The sequence below is a fragment of the Netta rufina genome (assembly GCF_964035555.1).
Source record: "Netta rufina genome assembly, chromosome: 3".
Classification (NCBI taxonomy): Eukaryota; Metazoa; Chordata; class Aves; order Anseriformes; family Anatidae; genus Netta; species Netta rufina.
In genome coordinates this window covers 67,986,386-68,006,001 of record NC_140125.1, presented here as the reverse complement: position 1 = coordinate 68,006,001, position 19,616 = coordinate 67,986,386, and the positions used below count along the sequence as shown (strand labels likewise).

The following is a 19,616-nucleotide window of genomic DNA, read 5'->3' as shown; positions in this document are numbered from 1 at the left end:
CAATTAGACACCCCCTTGTTTATGCGGTGGAGTACAGGAGATCACTAAAAAATGAGGCATCTTTCTGGAAATGAGACCCGTTCAAAGAAGGAAAATAGGGAAATGAATTCTAGGAAGTAAAACATCATCACAGTAAGGCAGAAATGAGATATTAAGGAACCGATAGTGAAAAGTAAATGCTGAAAATGTATTTCACATGGATTACAAGAAGTTTATGGGAAAATTGCGGAGACTGGTAGATGATCAAGATTTGATCTGGCCACTTAGATAGGAGAAGGCCTTTCCAGGAAAACTGTTGTTGCCTCCAGTCACTGCAAGGGGGATCAAGTTGGCTGCCATCAAACTCTTTCTTTCCAGGAGATTAGCCTGGAAAACTGTCTTAAATTGGAATGGCAATAGAGGAGGCTTTTGAACAAATCAATACATTGAACAATAATAAATTGTTAGGACTAGATCGTATTTATGCAGCAATTGTAAAGGAGCTCAAACACAAGACTGTTGAGATCTTTCTTATGGTGCGTGATTTGTCACATTAATCAGCCTCTTCACTAAAGTCTTCACTAGAGGAGTGAAGGTTTACAAACATGGCACTATCTTTTGCATAGGTTAGAAGCTACGAAACAGTAGGATTATCTTTTGTGTAAACTGGTTGCAACCATACTAAAGAATCAGTGGATATGAGGAATGTTACAGTATTTGAAGGAGAGCTCCATCCATATGAGGATGGTTATGTCTTTCAAACCTAGAATTCCTTGTGGAGGTTGTGGTGAACGCTGATCCAGCCCATAGAGGACTGGACTTTTAAAAGCCTTCACCTAGCTTATTCTGCTTTTATAACTTACCAGTCTTTTGTCTTAGAGTCTGTGCTTCAGAGAAAGGACAGCAGAGGCCAAGAATGCTTTGTCTTTTTGCTCATCGAAGTTCAGTCACTGCTGTGTTCACCCAGTGTCCGTACTGTGACAGGTGCTGTCTGATCTGTTTGAGTAGTCCAGGCAAAGGGATGAATAATGCTGTACCAGAGCTTGCCGATAACACACAGGCATACAAGACAGAAAAACCTAAAGCTGAAGAATTTAAGACTGAAGGCTTGCAAAATGGGGCTATGATACTTGGTAAACTAATAACAAAGGAAGAGGAAAACAGTTCCATCAAGCTTATGAATGGTTTTGAAAAAGTGAAAAGTGAATGCTGTCACTGCTTCTTTATTTTATTGCCCCTTAATTATTGTAATTCACACACAGTGGGTTTAAAGCTGATTTCCTTTTTTCAACACCAAATACGGTTGAGCTGTAGAACTAGTGGAGGGGCCATAAATATACATGAGTTCAGAAAAGTAGTAGTAGCATTCATGAAAGGTAAGGTAGCTTCAGAAATCTCTAAATCAATAATTTGTCAGTTAAGAGTATCTACCAGTGAACAGCTACTTTAAAAATCTGTTGTTGCATCTATTTTTGTTGGTTTTGCTATAAGCATTATTGGTCCTGCCAAAGACAAGATACTAGACTGGACGGCTTTGTGGGGTGAAATTCAGTTCAAGACAGAGCTGTGTAGATTGATTTATCTACCAATAGATGTCTACAGTCATGTTGGATGACCTTGATGAGCAGTGTAGCCCACTATAGACATCTAGGCTAGATTCACTTGCCCAGAGTAACCTTCCTGGCTGCTAGCTGTTTGAGTAAGACATGGATCTCCTGTCGGTCCTGTGACCTGTCTGCCAGCTGTGTGTGGACATCCTGCATGGTCTAAGGAATCCCAGGTGGCACCAGGCACTTCACAGGCAACTGAGTCATACCCCAGTCAAATGAATTGTGTGCTGCATTAACTACGCTGGCTAGATTTCCATCAACTGCAGAGGATCCAGGCTTATGTGTTTTTCTATATAATATATTTATTTCTGACTGAATCCAGTGCTTGACCTGACCCAATGTGAAACTTAATAGTTCAGTCACTATGGTCATGTTTTTAGTGTGTTTTCTGTTACAGGTATCCTATACATATCCTATATACAGGAAGGACAGATAGTACTTGAATTGCTCTTGCATGCTTCTGGGTATAATACTCAATCTAGAGTCCTAAAAGCCTTGCTAATTTATTTATAATGGGAATAGCCCATAATAGTGTGTACTGTGCCAGTCGTTGGAGTCGCCAGAACATGAACGGTTGATGATGAATCAAGGACATGAGTGTAGCATACAATTTTGCTTGTGGCCAAAGCCTAGCATCTACATCCTGGATCTTGTGGGTATGGATACTTTTGGTCAGCTTCTGTAGTTAGGAACTGCTCTTGAAGTTGCAACATCTCTCCTAAGGAGAAAGTAGTGGACTTGAGCAGCCGAGTTAAGAAAACTTAACAGGCTTCTTAAAAGCAAAACAAACAAACAAAAAACAAAACAAACAAAAAATAAAACTTGTAAAGACAGGCTCTGAGAAGTTTTTAATTTGAAATCTAATTGGAAAAAAAAATCTAGTGTAACACAGTGTTAATGTATTTTTTTTTTATGATGTAGTATTAGCAGCTTTAAAAAAAAAAAAAAAAAAAAAGATTAACTTTGCTATTTGTTTTCTTTCTTTTTTGTCTTCAAACAGGGACAAGGATGGTAAGCCCTGCATCTTTAAGAAAATTGCTGGAGTCTTGTAAAGATCTTTCTTTACTTGATGTGTCCTTCTGTTCACAGATTGATAATAGAGTTGTCCTAGAACTGAATGCCAACTTCCCTAACGTGTTCATAAAAAAGAGTTTCACCCAGTGACTCACTACATATGCTGCTATGGAATTCGTTTGACAGTTATTTCCTGTGAATTTGTGCTGACTTTTTTAAGAAGAGTATAAATTCCCTATGAAATAGTGGAGAGTATTAAATATCTGCACAAATGGGTAAAATACGTTTAAGTATATTATGCATTTCTTAGAGTTGATATTGTACCTAATAATTGTTTATCCTGTTAATTTATGGCATTGCATGTTTTTAAATACTTGCCATATGTGTGGTTTTAATGACAAGAAAATGAAAAACATCTTAAATATCCCTTTATAGGGTGTTATAGACAGTAGACTGTGTTAATATCTAGATAAAAGAAAATGTTGAATATTTAGCAGTAAGAAAAATATGGGTGCTTCCTTTTATGTGTATATATATATATGTACATGTGTGTATGTATATATAGATGTTTACAGATATACATACACACATACTGTAGCATTTTAGTTTGTTCTGCAGCATAAGATCTTATGATCAGGCCTAGAAATTTTTTTATTTGAAAAACTGCTTAAGCTTCTGTAAGAATGGATTGAAGAGACACTTTGTCTTCTTCCTTTTTTTGGCAATGAACTGTATCTGATACATTTTTCTCCCTTCCTCCATCTGAAATAGATGTAGTGATGTTTTACAGTCCAGCCTAAACGACACAACAGATAAAAGCAAGAACCTTCCACCTGAACTTATAGCAGAAACGAGAGAGAAAATTGCGAGCTGCTTCTTGATATTGGATATAAAGTTTGAGCCAGGTACTTAGTGTCATAACTGATGGTGTGTAGAAAACTCCACAGCAATTTTCTTTTCAAATTTCTGTCATGGTGAAGACTGTTGGTTTGTGATACATCTGTTTATCATGTCAAGTACCATTTTAAAAAACATATTAATACTTGAGATAATGTATTAGCAACTGTCTCTTGCGCTGAAATCAAATCTGCTATCAAGTATAAGAACAAGCATCTTTGTTCAGTAAAACAGCAATGAAAATACAGTGGTTCTGAAACAAGGGCAAATATGATTTAGTGACTTACTAATATAAGGTATTGTATTTGTTTTGTTTGTTTGTTTTCCAAGAGGTGATAGCTCCAAGTACTGTTGCGCTCTCTCTTTAATACTGTTTAGCTGCTGAAGAAGGAAAACTGTGTTGATGGACAAATTATAAAGATTTTTTTTTTACTTTTTGTACTTACTTGGATGAAGCTTTTCTCTTTCTTCTTTAATACCATGGCTAGAGTATGTTGCTATGTACAGAGAGAGTTTAGTGTTTTACCTTTTCTAGCAATTGTTGATGAATATGGACCATGACATGCAGCCTGTCATTTGATATTGGCTCCACCATTACTGTCACGATGGCACTTATTACCTACTGGAAGAAGAGGGAAAATATTTTGTCTGGCAGAAATGCGTTATTGCACTGAAGATCCCTGGCAAAGAATACTTCAATTTATGCGGTAAAAACCCATCCACTAGTAGAGGACTGCTACGAAATGTTACAGATTCGACAATCTCTGACTCCTGAATGAACACTATGAACTCTTTGTGCAGGTGCCAATACTTTATAAACCATGTCATGAAACAGCTACAAAACATCTATCTGATTTTATAGGAAGACCTTTTTCTTCTGATTTTTTTTTTTTTAATTTTACAGAATCTTTTGGGAATTCCAGATCTGAAGATGGACATACACAGTTAGCTTTCTGATTTTTTTTCCTCTATACAGATGGCACTATGGGATTTCCAGCTATATTATGCCATTCCATTTTTATTAAACTGGACATTGTTAGAGATCTTTAAATTCAGATATTTTTTTCCCCACTGACAGATGTCAGCTTTGGCATGATTCTGTGTTGAGACTTCATTTGTTTCCATCAGGTTTGGATTGATTTATTTTTTCTGGGAACTTAACTTTTGATGTTTTTTTTATCTACAAGTAATATTTTTCATTGTAACTGAATATTAAGCATTATTAAGCATTGTAGGAAAACACAGGTTCAGATAACAGGAGTTTACAAAGAACAGTATTTTAAAACAAATGTTTTTGTTGAGAAATTTTACTTCTCAGGGTGCATCTGTTTTATCTCCTTCTTTCTTAGAGATCTTCCTTGTTTTCCAATGTAAATAGAATGGGATGTGGATGAAGTTATATCCGTTGTGCCTTCATACTGGTAAACTAGGTAAATAGTAGAGTGTCCCTACTATTCAGCATCAGTGAATCAAGTTAAGTGTTTTTGTAATCATGTATGTGTAAAGGATTTTGTTCTCTGTTGCTTTTTAGGTAGTATAAAGGAGGTTTAAATTGACGTTTTGTTCATACTATTTTTTTCTTTATGTTGTGTCTTCTTTTTGAAGTTGGTTTTGTCAGAAATGTTCTATTTTATCTTGAAAGATAAATTGAAGTCTGTTCTTTATTTGGACCATTTAAAACTTAGCTATTGATAATGTAATAAAGTCATATAGTTGAGAAATAATTGGGGAATACTTTCATCTGTACTTGTACACCTTAACCTTCAATCAGTGAGTTAAAAGCTCTTTTAGCTAAGGCTTTATACCGGCAAGAAGTCTTCCAGCAAAGCAAGGAAAGACCAGATTTTACATTTCTGATATCTCTAATAAAAAAAAATAAAATAGTTTTAGACCTTCCTTATATGTTACAATGAAGCAAGAATAGGTCACTGTATTTTTAGTTATTTTATACTTAGATGTGCATATATATCATTTATACATACATGTATGTATATACACGTTGTGTGTATATATACTCTATGTATAAATCTCAAAGGTTTTCATGTATCAGTTACTTTTGTGAAGTAATCATAATAGCAAAGGTGTTTTGTAGCAGTTGTGTTTTTAAAACATTGTTTTACTGTACACAGAAACTGAGTCCCTCTCCATCTGTGCAACAGGAAAAGCCTGGCCATTAGGTGCCTGGTATTTCCTGTGTTGCTTTGCCACAGTGCCTTTTGTTTGTCTGCACATGGAAGATATTACAGGGTATGGTAGAGTGCGAATGCAAAGTCCGATAACTACTGTGGAGACTCTCCATGTGAAGCAGTCATATAGAGGGAAACTTGTTCTAGTTTCACTTAATCCAAAATGAATGATGCCAAATCAATCAGAGGAGTTTAATTATTTTGGAATCGGGTCATCTTCTCCAACAGTCGACCATCCCTCTGTCACATTATCTAAATCCTGCTTTTAAGGATATTCCATTTTTCTTATCTTGTCCTTTGATCTCATCAATCTTTCTGAAGCATGGTAAAAGATGTGCTTTGGTGAATGTTAAAAAATAAAAATAAAAAATTGCTAAAATGCCTGGGGAAAAAAAAGTGTCTTGTTCTGAAGTTCTCCTATTCTTCAACTTAAGGGGGATTTCTGTACTATATGTATGAAGTTGGCATGGGCTGTCACATCGGGAGATACGACATTCATTATTCTGGTCATTTAAAAAGTTAATACAAAAATTTTAGCAGTTAAAATCTTCCTGACTCTCAAAGGTTTTAATTCAATAGTGTACATAATCCAGAATTGTCTGACTAGTCTAGATATCTCTCTGGATATGGATGGGCTTCTTTTGTTTAAATTATGCACTCAATTAAGTACGTTACTGAGCTTGACTTTAGAAGAACAGTTCACATAGGAGTTTGAACCTTATGATACCCATGTACTTAGATATCCAAATTTCAGAAAAAAACAAACAAACAAACAACAACAAACATTCTATTTGTTGCCTGATCATTTCCTTACGGCTCTCATGCCAACTTTTCCAAATGTAAGATGTCCAGCAATCATGGTACACTGAGTGGAATTCATCTTGCTGAGTGCTGGCTGTCTGAGAGACGTTTGGTTTATGGGAGGAATCTGGGCACCTCAAGAGAGCTATTAATCTTCTTCTAAGATAGATATTTAAGGAAAGTAGAATGAATGATTTTCTGGAGAGCCCCTGTGGAGACTGCAGAAGCTGTGATTTTAGCTCAGGTTAGATACTTTTCTTTGGAATACCAGACGGAGATTAATTCCATCCAGTGTTGTACTCCCTGCCTTGGAATAGTGAAAAACAAGACTGGAACAACATCCATCCCCGAATGTCAAAACCTTCTAAAATCTATCCAGAAAGAAATAAATCAGAGATGTTGACAACTTAAAAAGTATTTTCTTGTTTAATTCCAGGATCTGCTTCTGCCCCAAGTCCCTTGCCAGTGCCTGTAGTGTCTTTTTTGTCTTTTTTTTTTTTTTTTTCTTATTAAATTGAAATGCATCTCCTTTCTCTATTTTAAAATTTCATGTATCTAACAGGCTATATGTATAATTCTATGAATGCATGGAATTAAGTGGAAAACAGAATTAATGTATTGCATTTATTTTGATAATCTTTCATATTGCTATAATTAAACCTATGACTACTTTAACTGTTCTCCTGTCATCAGCAATGATACCCACTGTGCATTTGAAAAAATTGTGTGTTTGGTCCTGGTTCTTACTGTGTGTACTTATTGCATCTTATGGGATATATTTCCCATATTGCATCTGCAGGACTACTAAATTTACAAAAACTAGATAAAATGTAGCATTTTATTATATGGAGCTTGGGGGTGGCTTTATGTATTGATTTACATGTTCATTATTACTCTCTTGCAATGATTCCGTAAGTTGTAGCTTTTGATATTACTAAGCGAAAGATTCCTGGTTTAATGCATTTGTACATGCTATGTTAGACATGGTCAACATTTTTCCAAAATAAAAGTTTGTCTTTCACTGCTTTCACTGAGATGTTAATTTCTGTCATTTCAGATTTCTTAGTTGGCAATGAAGTCCAAGAAGGGCTTTTAATTAAATACTACCACACGTGGGACAAGTTGTGATAGCTGACATCAGGAGGGATTGAGTCATAAGTCTTGTGTGTGAAGGGCCTTATGATCTTCAAAGAAGGGCCTTGGCAAGATGTGGCTCTTTTTAAGAAGATTCAGCCTCAGTAGTAGCAGACGGTAGTATTTATCTTTTTAGCTAATGGATAAAGTATTATTTTTGTTTGATTTGTGTAGCTCTAGTTTGATTTGATTTAAGAATGATGCCTGTCATAAGACATCCTAAGTTGGAGAGGATTCTTTGTGAGGAATGAAGTTTTTCTCTTGAATGTTTTGTTCCCTTTTTAGCAAAACAAGCAAATAATGCAAATATTAAAAAACAAACAAAAACACCACACTTTTCCTCAGATACTAAAGAAATGCCAAATGACAAGAAAGTTGAGAAAAAGAAGCAAATGGGACTTTTGAGGCAGTTGGTATGGAAATTTGTGGAAACGTGACCAGACCTATTTATGGACAATGAAGAAGGTGCATTCATTGTTCTAGATCAGCAGTTACCATTCCCAGGAATTTAGTTTCCTGTAAAATGTCACATACTTACATTTCTAGGTCAAGATTCAGCATTAAAACACTGATATTACTGTTTTGTATACATGCTTGTGCCATAGTGCCTAATGTCTACCTAGCTACCTAAAAATATTCTTCACCTAGCACTGCCCAACTGCATTTTTTCCTAATAAATAAATAAAAATGTACGTGTGCACACAGATGTATGCAAGATTTAGTTTACTTTTTTGCAGTTTGTCCTTTCTGAGGACATGAACTGTACTTTTGAAGTAAAAACAAAGATAAAAAGAAGACTCTGGGGAAGAGAAGGCTTGTGTGATAGGAGAATCTGATAGAGGGGAGTAAGTCAAGGGACCTAGGCTCTTTCCAGGGGTTCTCAGTGCCAGGACAAGAGGCAGTGGGCACAAACTGACATGCAGGAGGTTCTGTTGAAGCATCAGGAACTACTTTGCTGTGCAGTTGACTGAGCGCTGGCGCAAAGCAGTTGTGGAGTCTCCCTCTTCAAAGATCTTGAGATCCCTGGCCCTGGGCAAGTAGATGGCCCTGCTTGAGCAGGGGTTCAGGGGTTGCACCTGGTGGCCTCCAGAGGTCCATTTCTGCCTCACCCCTCAGTGACTTTGTCATCTGAGACTTGCACTATGGTTGTTCTGTTTGTGTCAGTGTACTGATTGGTGAAAGTGGTGGAAGGGGGAGAAAAGGAAGAAATCACAGAATCATAGACTCATTTAGGTTGGAAAAGGCCTCCAAGGTCATCTAGTCCAACCTTTAATCTAGCACTGTGAAGTCTACCATTAAACTGTGTCACTAAGCACTACACCTACACGTTTTCTGAAGACCTCCAGGGATGGTGATTCAACCACTTCCCTGGGCGGCAGGGCAGTACTTTCCTGGGCAGTACTGTGATCCAGTGTTTCACGCCCCTTTCAGTGAAGATTTTTTTCCTAATATCCAGGCTAAGTGCAACCCTGGTGCAACTCAAGATCGCTTCCTCTTATCCCTTGGTGCTTGGGAGAAGAGCCCAATCCTAACTGCTACAGGTTACAGCCTCCTTTCATGTAGTTGTAGAGAGCAATAAGGCTCCCCCTACCCCCAGCCTACTTTTCTCCAGGTTAAACAACCCCAGCTCCCTCAGCTGCTCTTTGTAAGACTCGTTCTCTAGATCCTTCACCAGCTTTGTTGCCCGTCTTTGGACACACTCCAGCACCTCAGCGTCCTTCTTGTTACAAGGGCCGAAAACTGAATGCAGTACTCATGGCGTGGCCTCACCAGAGCTGAGTACAGGTGGACAATCACTTCCCTAGTCCTGCTGGCCACACAAGTGTCTTAAAAAATATGTAATGTCACAAGTAGGCACAGGAATCTCGTTCTTTTGCCTTTTTTTTTTTTTTTTTTTTTTTTTAAGAGAAGTGCTATTTTTGTTTACATTAGTGGGAAAATGTAACAAAAAATTTTGGTGACATTTTCAATGTACAGTTCTGTAACGTAAAAACCACACCCAACTATTTTATTATTAGTATTACTATAGTATATTATTTATTAGCATTATAGTATATTTATTATCTATTAGTATTATTCTGACTCTGAAGTCTGGAAGTTACACCAAGGACTAAGATAAATGCCTCTGTTGTGGGGTACTGACAAAATTTAGTTTCTAAACAGAAGCTAGCCTATAATACTTTAGGAACTTTGGTTTGTGTCTTCTTATTTTTAGTATTTATTTACATAGATCTTAGGATAAATTTGGCTTACTGTGCTTTGGGTGCCATTTTTTTCGTGCTTACTCTGTTGGAAACTGAGTCTGGTGGTTAAATATTCATAGTGTCAAAATGTGAAAATTTGAATTCAGATGAAAAAGATGACGGTTTATGAAACACTGAACTGTCAGAATATTTCAGGGAGATACTGAGTATAATGTGATGAACTTAACATCCCTTGCGTGGTTATTTATCGTTGTACCGTGGTGAAGAGCTGTTGGCTAAGGACAGTTTTACTGTCAGTCCGGTCCTCTGCTCACTCTCAGGAGACGGGTTCCCTCTACTGAAAGTTGGTCTGTTTAGACTGACTTTCCTCATGGCTGTACCAAAGACTTCTGCATGATACACACTGCTCTGCATTGAACAGAGGGAAATTAATAAACAGCTGTTTGGTTGTGGTTTGGAAACTAATGGCTAGTCTATGCTTGGAGTTATTTTGGAATAGTTACCAAAAATGAATTTAAATATTCAGGAATTAGTGTGTTTGCAGGGGGACCTTGCACTTTCTCATTTAACTTTCACTTACAGACAAGTCCTAATTACCAGCTGTCCCTTGAGCCATCTTAGTGAAATTGATTTGATGGTCTCATTCTAGCTTTTCCTAGTGAGCATAAAACCACTACAACTCTTTAGCATCTTGTGGCTTTTTGTGTTTGTCTTCTCAACAGGCTTATAGTGCAGCTAGGGTGTGTTGAGGCTGGTCTGATCTCCACAAGTGGTGTGTGTGAATTGCCTGGGGACATTTTCTGCCCACGTTTATTTGTGTGAGTGAGAAGGAATGGCATTTCCAGGCCTTTGAACTTAAATACCCAAACACGACACCTGAATTTATTTAAAAAGGATTTCTCTCTCCTCGTTGCCCCTCAAGTAACTAGCAACAACATACTTTCATGGTGTTTGACTTAATATTTTTATCTTATTATATTATTAATATTTGTATTAATATTTTTATCCACTTTCTGCTGCCACAATGGGATTTTGACAAACAACCAGCTGCTACCATGTTACCTTTTAAAGGGACTAATTTATGTAATAGGTAGAAGAGCAGCAATAGAGGGAAGAGTCCTGGACAGTATCTGTAAATAGTTCTGCTATACGTGCAAGCACCAAAACACCACAAGCAAGTTACTATTTTTTTTTTTCATTTTTAATGACAAATCAGAAGGAAAAGGGATAATTGCCTCTAAGTATATTTTCTAAAGTTGGAGGCTATTTGTATCATCTAATTTTAAATATCTAGGATAGGTACCAAAGTCAGGAAATTGCTCTCTTATTAGCCCTTTGCTCTGGATAGGTATGTTCCTCCATGGGGCAATTCAGATCAGGAGATCAGCCTTGAACTGAGAAGCAAAGCCCACATAAACCACATGAAACTAGCTGTAATTGGAGTCTATCTCCCTGAACTACATAGTCTGTCCTAGCATGTGTGGGTTCAGGGTAAGAGGCTGCTTATCCCTTAATGCTCCCTATTAACTGCCAAAGGCCACTGCTTTCTTTGCTCTGATGATTGAACTGTATGTGATGCCTTCCTACAACACATCTCGGCTAAAACTAAAAAAACTTTTGTTTTCTACTATTTAAGTGTTTAAATAGTAGAAAACAATTTTTAGCCTCCCAACTTGGGTAGTAAAATGAGGCAAACAGAAAATAAAAACAGGCAATAAACTTCAGTGTGAGTGTAACAAGAAGCAGGTGAGAGCATGTTGGTTGTGCAAATGTCTTGTTTTGACTTAGCATAAATGAGGATAGCCACTTTTGGTTGTGTTTTAAGACTCTATAATTTTACATACTTCCTCTCACTACTACATCCAAAGCATCCAAACTGAGGTTGTTTGCTTTTCCCTCATAAGAGTGGTTCAAGCCCTAATGCTGCTGTCAGCCTATGAGAACATACGCACGTCCTACTCGGCTTCAGTAACCTTCCTAGCTAAAGTCTCGAGAAGCAGACACTGGAAAGTTTAGTTTACAAAAGCTAGTGAGGACATATTTAAGGCGTGTGGAAGACTGGTTTGCAAGACCAAAAGCAGGAGGTGGGGGGAGCAGTACGTGGATGTGTTTTTCATGGCTGTTCCCCGGTGTTGAGCTCCATTATTTTGCACAGCTGCAGTCCTAAGCATAGTGAGTATTCCCAGAGCTGTGTCTGGATGTACAGTGTTAGATACCAAATTTGTTCTCTGGACTGTCATTCCATAAGTCGTACACACCCAACGTTCACCCCATTTTTTGCTTTGTGCCCCTGTTAGTTTGTACCAGCGGTGTTTACCTCAGAGTCATCTCTATATTTCCTCTTAGTATTCTCCTCCGAGGCTTTTTTGGTTTTACTTGATTATATTTCAAAATGGTGTTTTTTCTCTTCTCAGTATTCTGCTTGGTGAACTGAAGGTATGTTATTAATGTATAATTTTTGTAGAGATTTGACTACCGCATCTTCTCTATGTAAAACTCAAAGGTCTCTGTGTGTATGCAGGCACAGATACCTTGTGCCTCCTTGTTTGAATACCTTTGGCACATATCACTTGACATATATTTGTGATATAAGGTGTCATGTGATGAAGGGGCTTTACCTACATGCCTATACAAAACAGAGAAGTTAGCTCTGTATTTGTAAGTGACTGAATTTATTAGGGAGAAGTCTAATGCCTTATATTACTTGTTCAAATATATTTTCTTTTTATTTTAAAAATTAGATTACATCTTTACATGTCAATGAGTACTATTTAGTAAATTGGGCCTGTTTTATTCTGATACGCTGAATCATTTAAAATGTTGTAACAGTGTTGTGCAGCTTTATTCTGTTACTGCCAGTGTAAAGGAGTTGGAATCGACGTCCTCTCTGAGTTGTCGGTGTCTGCTAATTCCAAGATGACAGAAATGTGAATATATATCCAACCTATATATATTTATCTTGCTTTGCAAACTTAATTTGTATCCCCTTGACTGTGTTGCCAAATACCAAATGTACATAAAATAATGAATAAATAAAACAAAAATAAAATTTTGTCTACATTCATTGTCCTTTTGTGCACTCATTTGAAAGAAAAAATGGTGAAATAACAAAATATGATGTATTAGAAGAACAGGTTGAACATATTTGTATCTCTGTTCATTTTGAAACGTTATTCCTGAGTGTTTTTAGATACAAAGTCATGAGATGTTTTTAAGTGTATAATTGCTTAATTTTTAGAATACTGTAGCCCTATGAAAGCATATAGACCTCAGTGCATTAAACAAACAGCAAATGTTTCACTGCCTGAAACAGCTTCTGATTTAGGTACAGAGCAAGAGGCAACAGACAGATATAGACAGATGGGATATAAAGCAAAATGAGGAGATTACAATGTACCAAAAGAGGCCTCCAAGAAAAAAAAAAAAAAAAAAAAAAAGAAAAGAAAAAAAGAAAAAAAAGAAAAAAAGAAAAAAAGAAAAAAAGTTGAATTTCTTTCAAGAATAATTTCCTACTCAAACACAAATGGTGTTACCATAAAGTATTTTTAATCGTTTTAGTTGGGTAGTTAGGTAGTTATGTAGTTGTGTATAAGTGCTGTGGAACTCCAGAAAGTTGATAATAGCTCAGCAAAGCTTTCGCAGACTTCTGTAGGTTTTCAAATGGGAAGCAGACAGTGACAGGTTATCAGCTGGACTTGATTTGTCCAGGACAACTGAGTGCTGAACTGGAAGTAACTGCTAGGATAGATTTTTTCCCCCATCTTGTCTAGAAAATTTGTTTACTGATCCAGAATTACCTGCCAAATTGGTGTTAGTCTAATCAGTGACCATTTTCTTCTAGACAAAGTTTATATTAAGAGTGTTTGCTGAATTTGCCTGCTACTCTTAATTATTCAAGGCAACTCTCCAGCAAAAACTGCTAAAACAAATAGTAGCTTTGAGTTGTGTTCTTGTGTCTCTAAGGAAACTTTACTTAAGGCTCCTTTTAATCTCCAGCACCTGCAGAAGTGTCCAGCTTCACTTGTGTGCTTTTGTATCACAGCTTTGCCTTAGGCCAGCAGCGCCTCAAATGTGCTGAAGCTGTATTTGAGCACCAGCATTCAGCTGCTGTTGCTTCTGATTACCAAGAAGAGAAAGGACGAGGCTGGACCCTAGTTCTGTGCATCATGGACAAAGCACAACTGGCTTCTGACACACACAGTTTCAGACCTGGTGTCTGTCTGTCCCGTTTTTGGCAGATACCAGTTTCTCAGTGCTGCTTCTGCAAGTTTTGAAAGCACGCACACATGTAAGTGGGGATATCAGGTGGCTTTTCATTTCTCTGTGTGGCACTTCTGTTAAAGCAAACTGTTAAAAAATAAATTAAAAACAAAACAAAACAAAAAGTAAATCCAGATTTTAAAATATATCAGGTTTCCCAGGTTTTAATGCCTGAGAGGCTGTAGTACACTTTATCACATTGTTGTTTGTCAGAAGTGCATTATTATTTGGGGAAGCGAAAGCAATTACGTGTTCTCAGTACTTACATAGTTTTACATGTTATCAGTCCACAGGGACTGAGGAATGTTTAATGTTCTGTGAAAATGTTCAAAAAGTGTCACTGCGCCTCTGTTACCTTAAGATGCAATTGGCAATCTTAATTGAATATAAGTAAAACAATGTAGGTCTGATACCATGCATGCTGCAAATGTTTATTTGCTGGTAGTATCAAGTGTTGTCACATACAATGCAGACATTTATTATGATAAGCAGATTTTAATGTAACATTTTCCATCGTGGCTTTGAAGAGGTAGAAATCAAAATTCTCTGACACAGTGGCCATGCGGTTTTGAGCTGCCAGATTTCTGTAGGAGCTAAAAAAAGTGCAACCGCATTTTTGCAACAAGGACGTATCCCTCTCCTTCATACACATTTTTATATTTCACTGGGGAGGTTATTTTTCTTTTAAAAAAATTCAGGAGCCATAGCAAGGATTTGCAGACCCTTCAGTCATATTGAGGGAATATGGTGTGAGATACCCACGGTGTTGAAGTGCTGGGAGGAAAGAGAAGAACCCGTGTTTAGGTGTGCACAAGTGGGATCAGGAGTTGCTCTCCACCAGGAGAAGAACTGGCATACCTAAACACTTCCAGGTCTCCGAGACCTGTTTGGGACCAGTGATGGTCTGCATGGTTCCTTAGTAAGAAGGATAAATTGTGTTTAGAATTAGCTTCGTTCACTGGCTGCAACCAAAGTCTACCACAGACCAAAAAAAAAAAAAAAAAAAGAAGATGATAAACATTAAATAGTCCAAAAATTACACAGAATGCAATAGAAAAATGTGATTTAGGTTTAAACCACTTAGTTTTTTGTTTCTGATACTTGTACCCAATAGTAAACATAACAACTTTATTTTAACATGGGAGGCCTTGCATAGAACAATCGAGGGAACCTTGCCTAAATTAGTCTTATTAACAGTTGCTAAAAATTATCAAAGGCAGCTCTGAGCTAATGAAAACTGGAATGGGAATAAAAAGAAAGTGGTGTTACATCTAAGAAGGTGTGATTGATGTAAGCAATTCTCATTCTCGCTTCAAGATGCTGTTGAAAATGGCTTAGTCTGGTGTCTGCTATCGCTTTCCAACACCTGCTCTTGGGGATCTCTTGCTGGAAGCAGCTGTTTCTGAGCAGGGACAGCAGCAAAGAGTCAGTGCTAAAGAGCTTCACTGGGCACTTTGAAAATATCTGACACAATAGCGTTTTGAGATGAACTTTGGAGAACTTCCTATATATACAACATCTGCTTGGACATTTTCATTGCATTTCTGCAATCACTTCTGTGTAGGAATTGCAAGATGTTTGCGTGCACAATTACCTGACCATACGGAGGTTCTCTGAAGGTGACGGCACATTATTTCAGTATTTGTATTTTTTTTTCCCATACAAAGGACCTGGTAGGGTGATTCGGAGCAACTTTTCTTTCCTGTAGACCTTTTCTTTAAGGTCTGCAGCCATCACCTCGTGCTGAGCAGGAGGCACTCATTTCCAGGCAATGGGTGAGGGTTAAAGCCAGTGGGTGGACGCAGAGACGTGAGACGGAAGCCCTGGACTGCGCTGCTGGCTGTGCAGTGCCTGCCGACTGACCTGGGAACAAGTGACTAAACTTGCAATTCCCTTTCCACCTCTGTGATCGCTTACTGCCTTGCATGCTAATGGCATTCACCTAGAGCTGGAGTATTATGCAAGACTCAATATTTATCTTTGAATTAGCTAAAAGATGGGATTTCAAAGAGCAAAATAGAGTGGGTACTGATCCAACCTCGAGATCTACAGTGCAGCTCTGATTATTTTATTTTATTTTTTTTTCTTCTAAATAATTCAGTCTCTTCAGAGAATGACAGCAGCTTTCAAGTTAAGGTATTGATCCATTGGTGTTCTGCTGCTCTCCAGAAGGTGCAGAGGCTCTCACATCTGCATCTCCGCTGCCCAAGATGGCACATCTTCAGAAAGAAGCCATAGATCAGGATTAATGATCTACAGCTAACGACCAGGTGCTGCCTGTCACCGGTAACAAGGGGTCGGTTGCAGGGGGTGGGGATGACAACCCACCTTTTTGTGTTTCCCTTAGGCACTTTTTATGTCTTCTGGCTGGCAGGAACTGAGCCTGAGCGCTGGCCCTTGGAGCTGCAACATCAAACCCTGGCTCCAGAGCGGGGCTGCATGCCAGTAACAGCCTGGCCGTGAGCACAATGCTGACCTGTGGCAAATGTCATCCTGTCCCTCCTGTGTTACCCCAATTTACCATCTAAAATTGCAGAATGACATGTCATTGATAAAAGCACTTCTTTCCTTAAGCGCTCTAAGAGACTAAGAGACGAAAATGTGCGCTCTGCCCTTTGCAAGAAAGCCGGTGTACTACCTCGCTCCTTGGCACATTTTTTTTCTCTTCAGAAAAACTCTCTTATAAAAAACATTTTTTCCTCCCCCCCCCAGAGGTCTCCTGTGCATGGTGGATTTAAATTTGAGAGAGTAAGGGGACTCCAGCTCCTCCTTGCATCCTTCAGTCTCCCAGGTGGTCAGTACCTGCTGCAGCCTCCCCCTTGCAGACCAGCAGCATGTCTTACAAAGGCAGAAAGGCCATGCCTTTTAGTCGGGAAATGCTAGATTTTGTCTTGAAACTGCTAACAAAAATGAGAAAGCAGGCCATGTCCACCAGGGATACTCCTCTGTATAGGCTGGCAGGTTGGGATGCTGGAGTGGGACTGTTACTTGTGTTTTACAATGCTCGCTGCTGTCCCAGCCGCTGCCTGCACTGCCTCCTAGCAATTCCACCAAGCGGCTTCATCGCCTGAACACTTCTGATCTCCAACAGAAAGCATTTGGGACACCTCAGTGCAAGCACTTTTCCCTGCATGTGGTAGTCCCTGGCAGGATGCTCAGGCTGGGTGTTTGGGACCCGCACAGTGATGCTGAGCACCTGTAAACCAGGGGCACTTGTTGGAACAGCAGTCCGAGCCCTTTGTACAGGGCTCCAGCCACGGAAGCTGCAGAGAAGTGCTTTGCTAAATCTCACTGTAATTTTGCAGTTTGATAGCTCACTGCGATTGCTCAGGTGGCTGGTAGGATGTAGGCAGATACATGCCTTGCTAAGCCAGAGTGTAAGCTGACAAACTACCTCTGCGAAAGAGAATTATTTCACGTTTTCCCCGGGTGCTCTGACTGGCTTCTGACAGGTACTGGCCCGGGACAACCTCCCAGAGATGTGCAGGTGTTGTGGGGCTGGGGCAGACGGGAAGCTTGGCAGGGAGAGAAGTGAGATCTAGCCCCTTGCCACAGGACATAGCTCAAAGTGTCCCAGCCCATGGTACAGGGATGCCTTCGGCTAAAGGACAGGCATTTGGGATCTTAGTGAGGTGAGCACCCCGATTCTGCCCTGATCTATTGCTGCTGGGTTCGGGATGGGAGTTACGCATCGAGGGTGCTCAGTGAAACTGGTGCACAAGAGGATGGCGTTATCCAGTTCCCCAAACCCATGGACGAGCAACCCAAGCCTTGCTTATCTTCCAGTTTCCAAAGGGTCCCCAAAACAAAGGCAGCTTCTCCGGCTTTCTGCCCGCCCCGAGCTGGGCTCCCTGCAGCCGGGACAGCTCGGGCCGAGCTGTCAGGGGCTGCAGCTGCCTCTTACCTCCTCTGGAGCAGCCGTGGGCACGGGGCCTTGCTTCTCTCCCCCCGACGGGTCCTCGGCTGGCGCTCAGCAGGGAAACGGGCGATCTCCCCACGCCTTCTCGGTGCCGCAGTGCTTGCTGCCCGTGGCGTGACGGCCTCTGTCCTCCGAAACTTAATCTTCCTTGGCGTTGGTCCGGCTTCTTTCAGCTCCGTTTGCCTGCCGAGCTATCGGGACGCTCTGCTGTCGCGACATGTCGCTCACCCGCCCTCAACACCCCTCGGGCGGGCCCCTGCCCCCTGCTCCTCACGGGGGGGACCCGGGGCCGAGCCGGGCAGGGGGAGAGGCAGCGGGGGGGGCACAGGACGCCCACCGCCCCCGACCCCCGACCCCGGCCCGGGGCTCCCGGCGGCCGCTGGGGGGAGCCCGAGCTCCACGCCCGGCTCCGGGCGCTGCCCCCGCGGGGACCGGGACCGGGACCGGGACCGGGACGGGGCTGGGGGCTGCGGGGGGCTGCGGGGAGCTGCACACGATCGGGGCAATGCACGGCTCCTGCCCGGCCCGCCCCATGTGCGGCAGGGCTCTGCGGCAAGGGGAAGAGCCGGGAGACTTCACCCCGCACGCACCCCCGCCCCGCAACACCGGCACCCCCCCGCCGGGACCCCCGGGCAGTGCGGGGAAAACGGGGTCCCGGGGGGCGAGCTGCGGGGCAGGGGGAGCCCCCGCCGAGCCCCCACCCGCCCCGGCTCCTGACAAAGGCGGCCCCGAGGCCGCTCCAGCACGACCCCGGTCCTGGCCCCAAAATCAGTCCCGGTCCCGTTTTGGGTCCCGGTGCCGGGCTGCGCAGGGCCGGGGGGGGCTCCTGCAGCAGCAGCAGCGGCGGCTCGGAGCCCCTCGGCAGCGGCAATTGGCAGCCGCCTCTCCCCTTTGTGCATCTTGCGGGATTTCTTCTGCATAGGCAATTGGCAAAGGTTAGGAACACGTCTTCAGATCCCGGATAATCCCAGGTTAAATATTAAAAGTATAAGCAGCCTAGGCCGAGTATTTACCTATGTAACTCCATAGATTTCCCTCCAGACCTGGACTTCTAAGAATTTTACGGGACTTTTTTTTTTTTTTTCCCTTGCTTTTTTTTTCTTTTTTTTTTTTTCTTCCCGTATTTTTTTCCCACCCCTTCGTATTTATTTAACAAAACAGCGGGAAGGGGAGGGGGAGGCAGCAACAACAAAAGCAGTGTCTGTATGACCGAGCAGCAGCCGCTCTCCCCGGCTGTAACGTGAGAGGGAGGCGAGATTCCCTCCCCACCGCCGGCTTTGTACCCGTCTCGTTTTAAGTGCCTCGCACATCGACACAAAAGGCAAAACGGCGCGCACACACACACCAAAACCCGACACAAAACCTCTATTGGCCCAATAGTGCCGATGCTTGCCCCGATAACCGGGTGGCCTCCCTGCCCCGCCGGGGTCCGGCCGCTCCGGGACCGGCACCGGGCACGGCAACAAAAACCCCTCCGGAAAGGGTTTGGGAAAGGAGAAGTCTCAAACGGGATTAAGGCTTTAATTACAATTCCCTACCGAAGGAACGTGTTTGAGGAACTGATCTTATCAATTAATAGCGGCATTAATTTAAATTTTGTCAAAGAGGGCTC

The 19,616-nt window shown here is 41.0% G+C and overlaps 1 protein-coding gene across 4 annotated transcripts in view; it reads left to right on the top strand.

Moving 5' to 3' along the window:
- FBXL4 (F-box and leucine rich repeat protein 4) overlaps positions 1 to 7,517 on the top strand; it is a 58,843-nt gene extending 51,326 nt beyond the window's left edge. For 2 of the 4 annotated variants that reach the window (XM_084283891.1, XM_084283892.1), the window contains exons 9-10: positions 2,590 to 2,878; positions 3,375 to 7,517. In XM_084283891.1, coding sequence (XP_084140017.1) covers positions 2,590 to 2,753 — 164 coding nt within the window. In that variant the 3' untranslated portion in view covers positions 2,754 to 2,878; positions 3,375 to 7,517. Of the gene's footprint in view, positions 1 to 2,589; positions 2,879 to 3,374 lie in introns of those variants that run through there. The other 2 variants (XM_084283893.1, XM_084283894.1) reach the window with 2 other exon arrangements.
- The last annotated feature ends 12,099 nt before the right edge of the window (positions 7,518 to 19,616 follow it).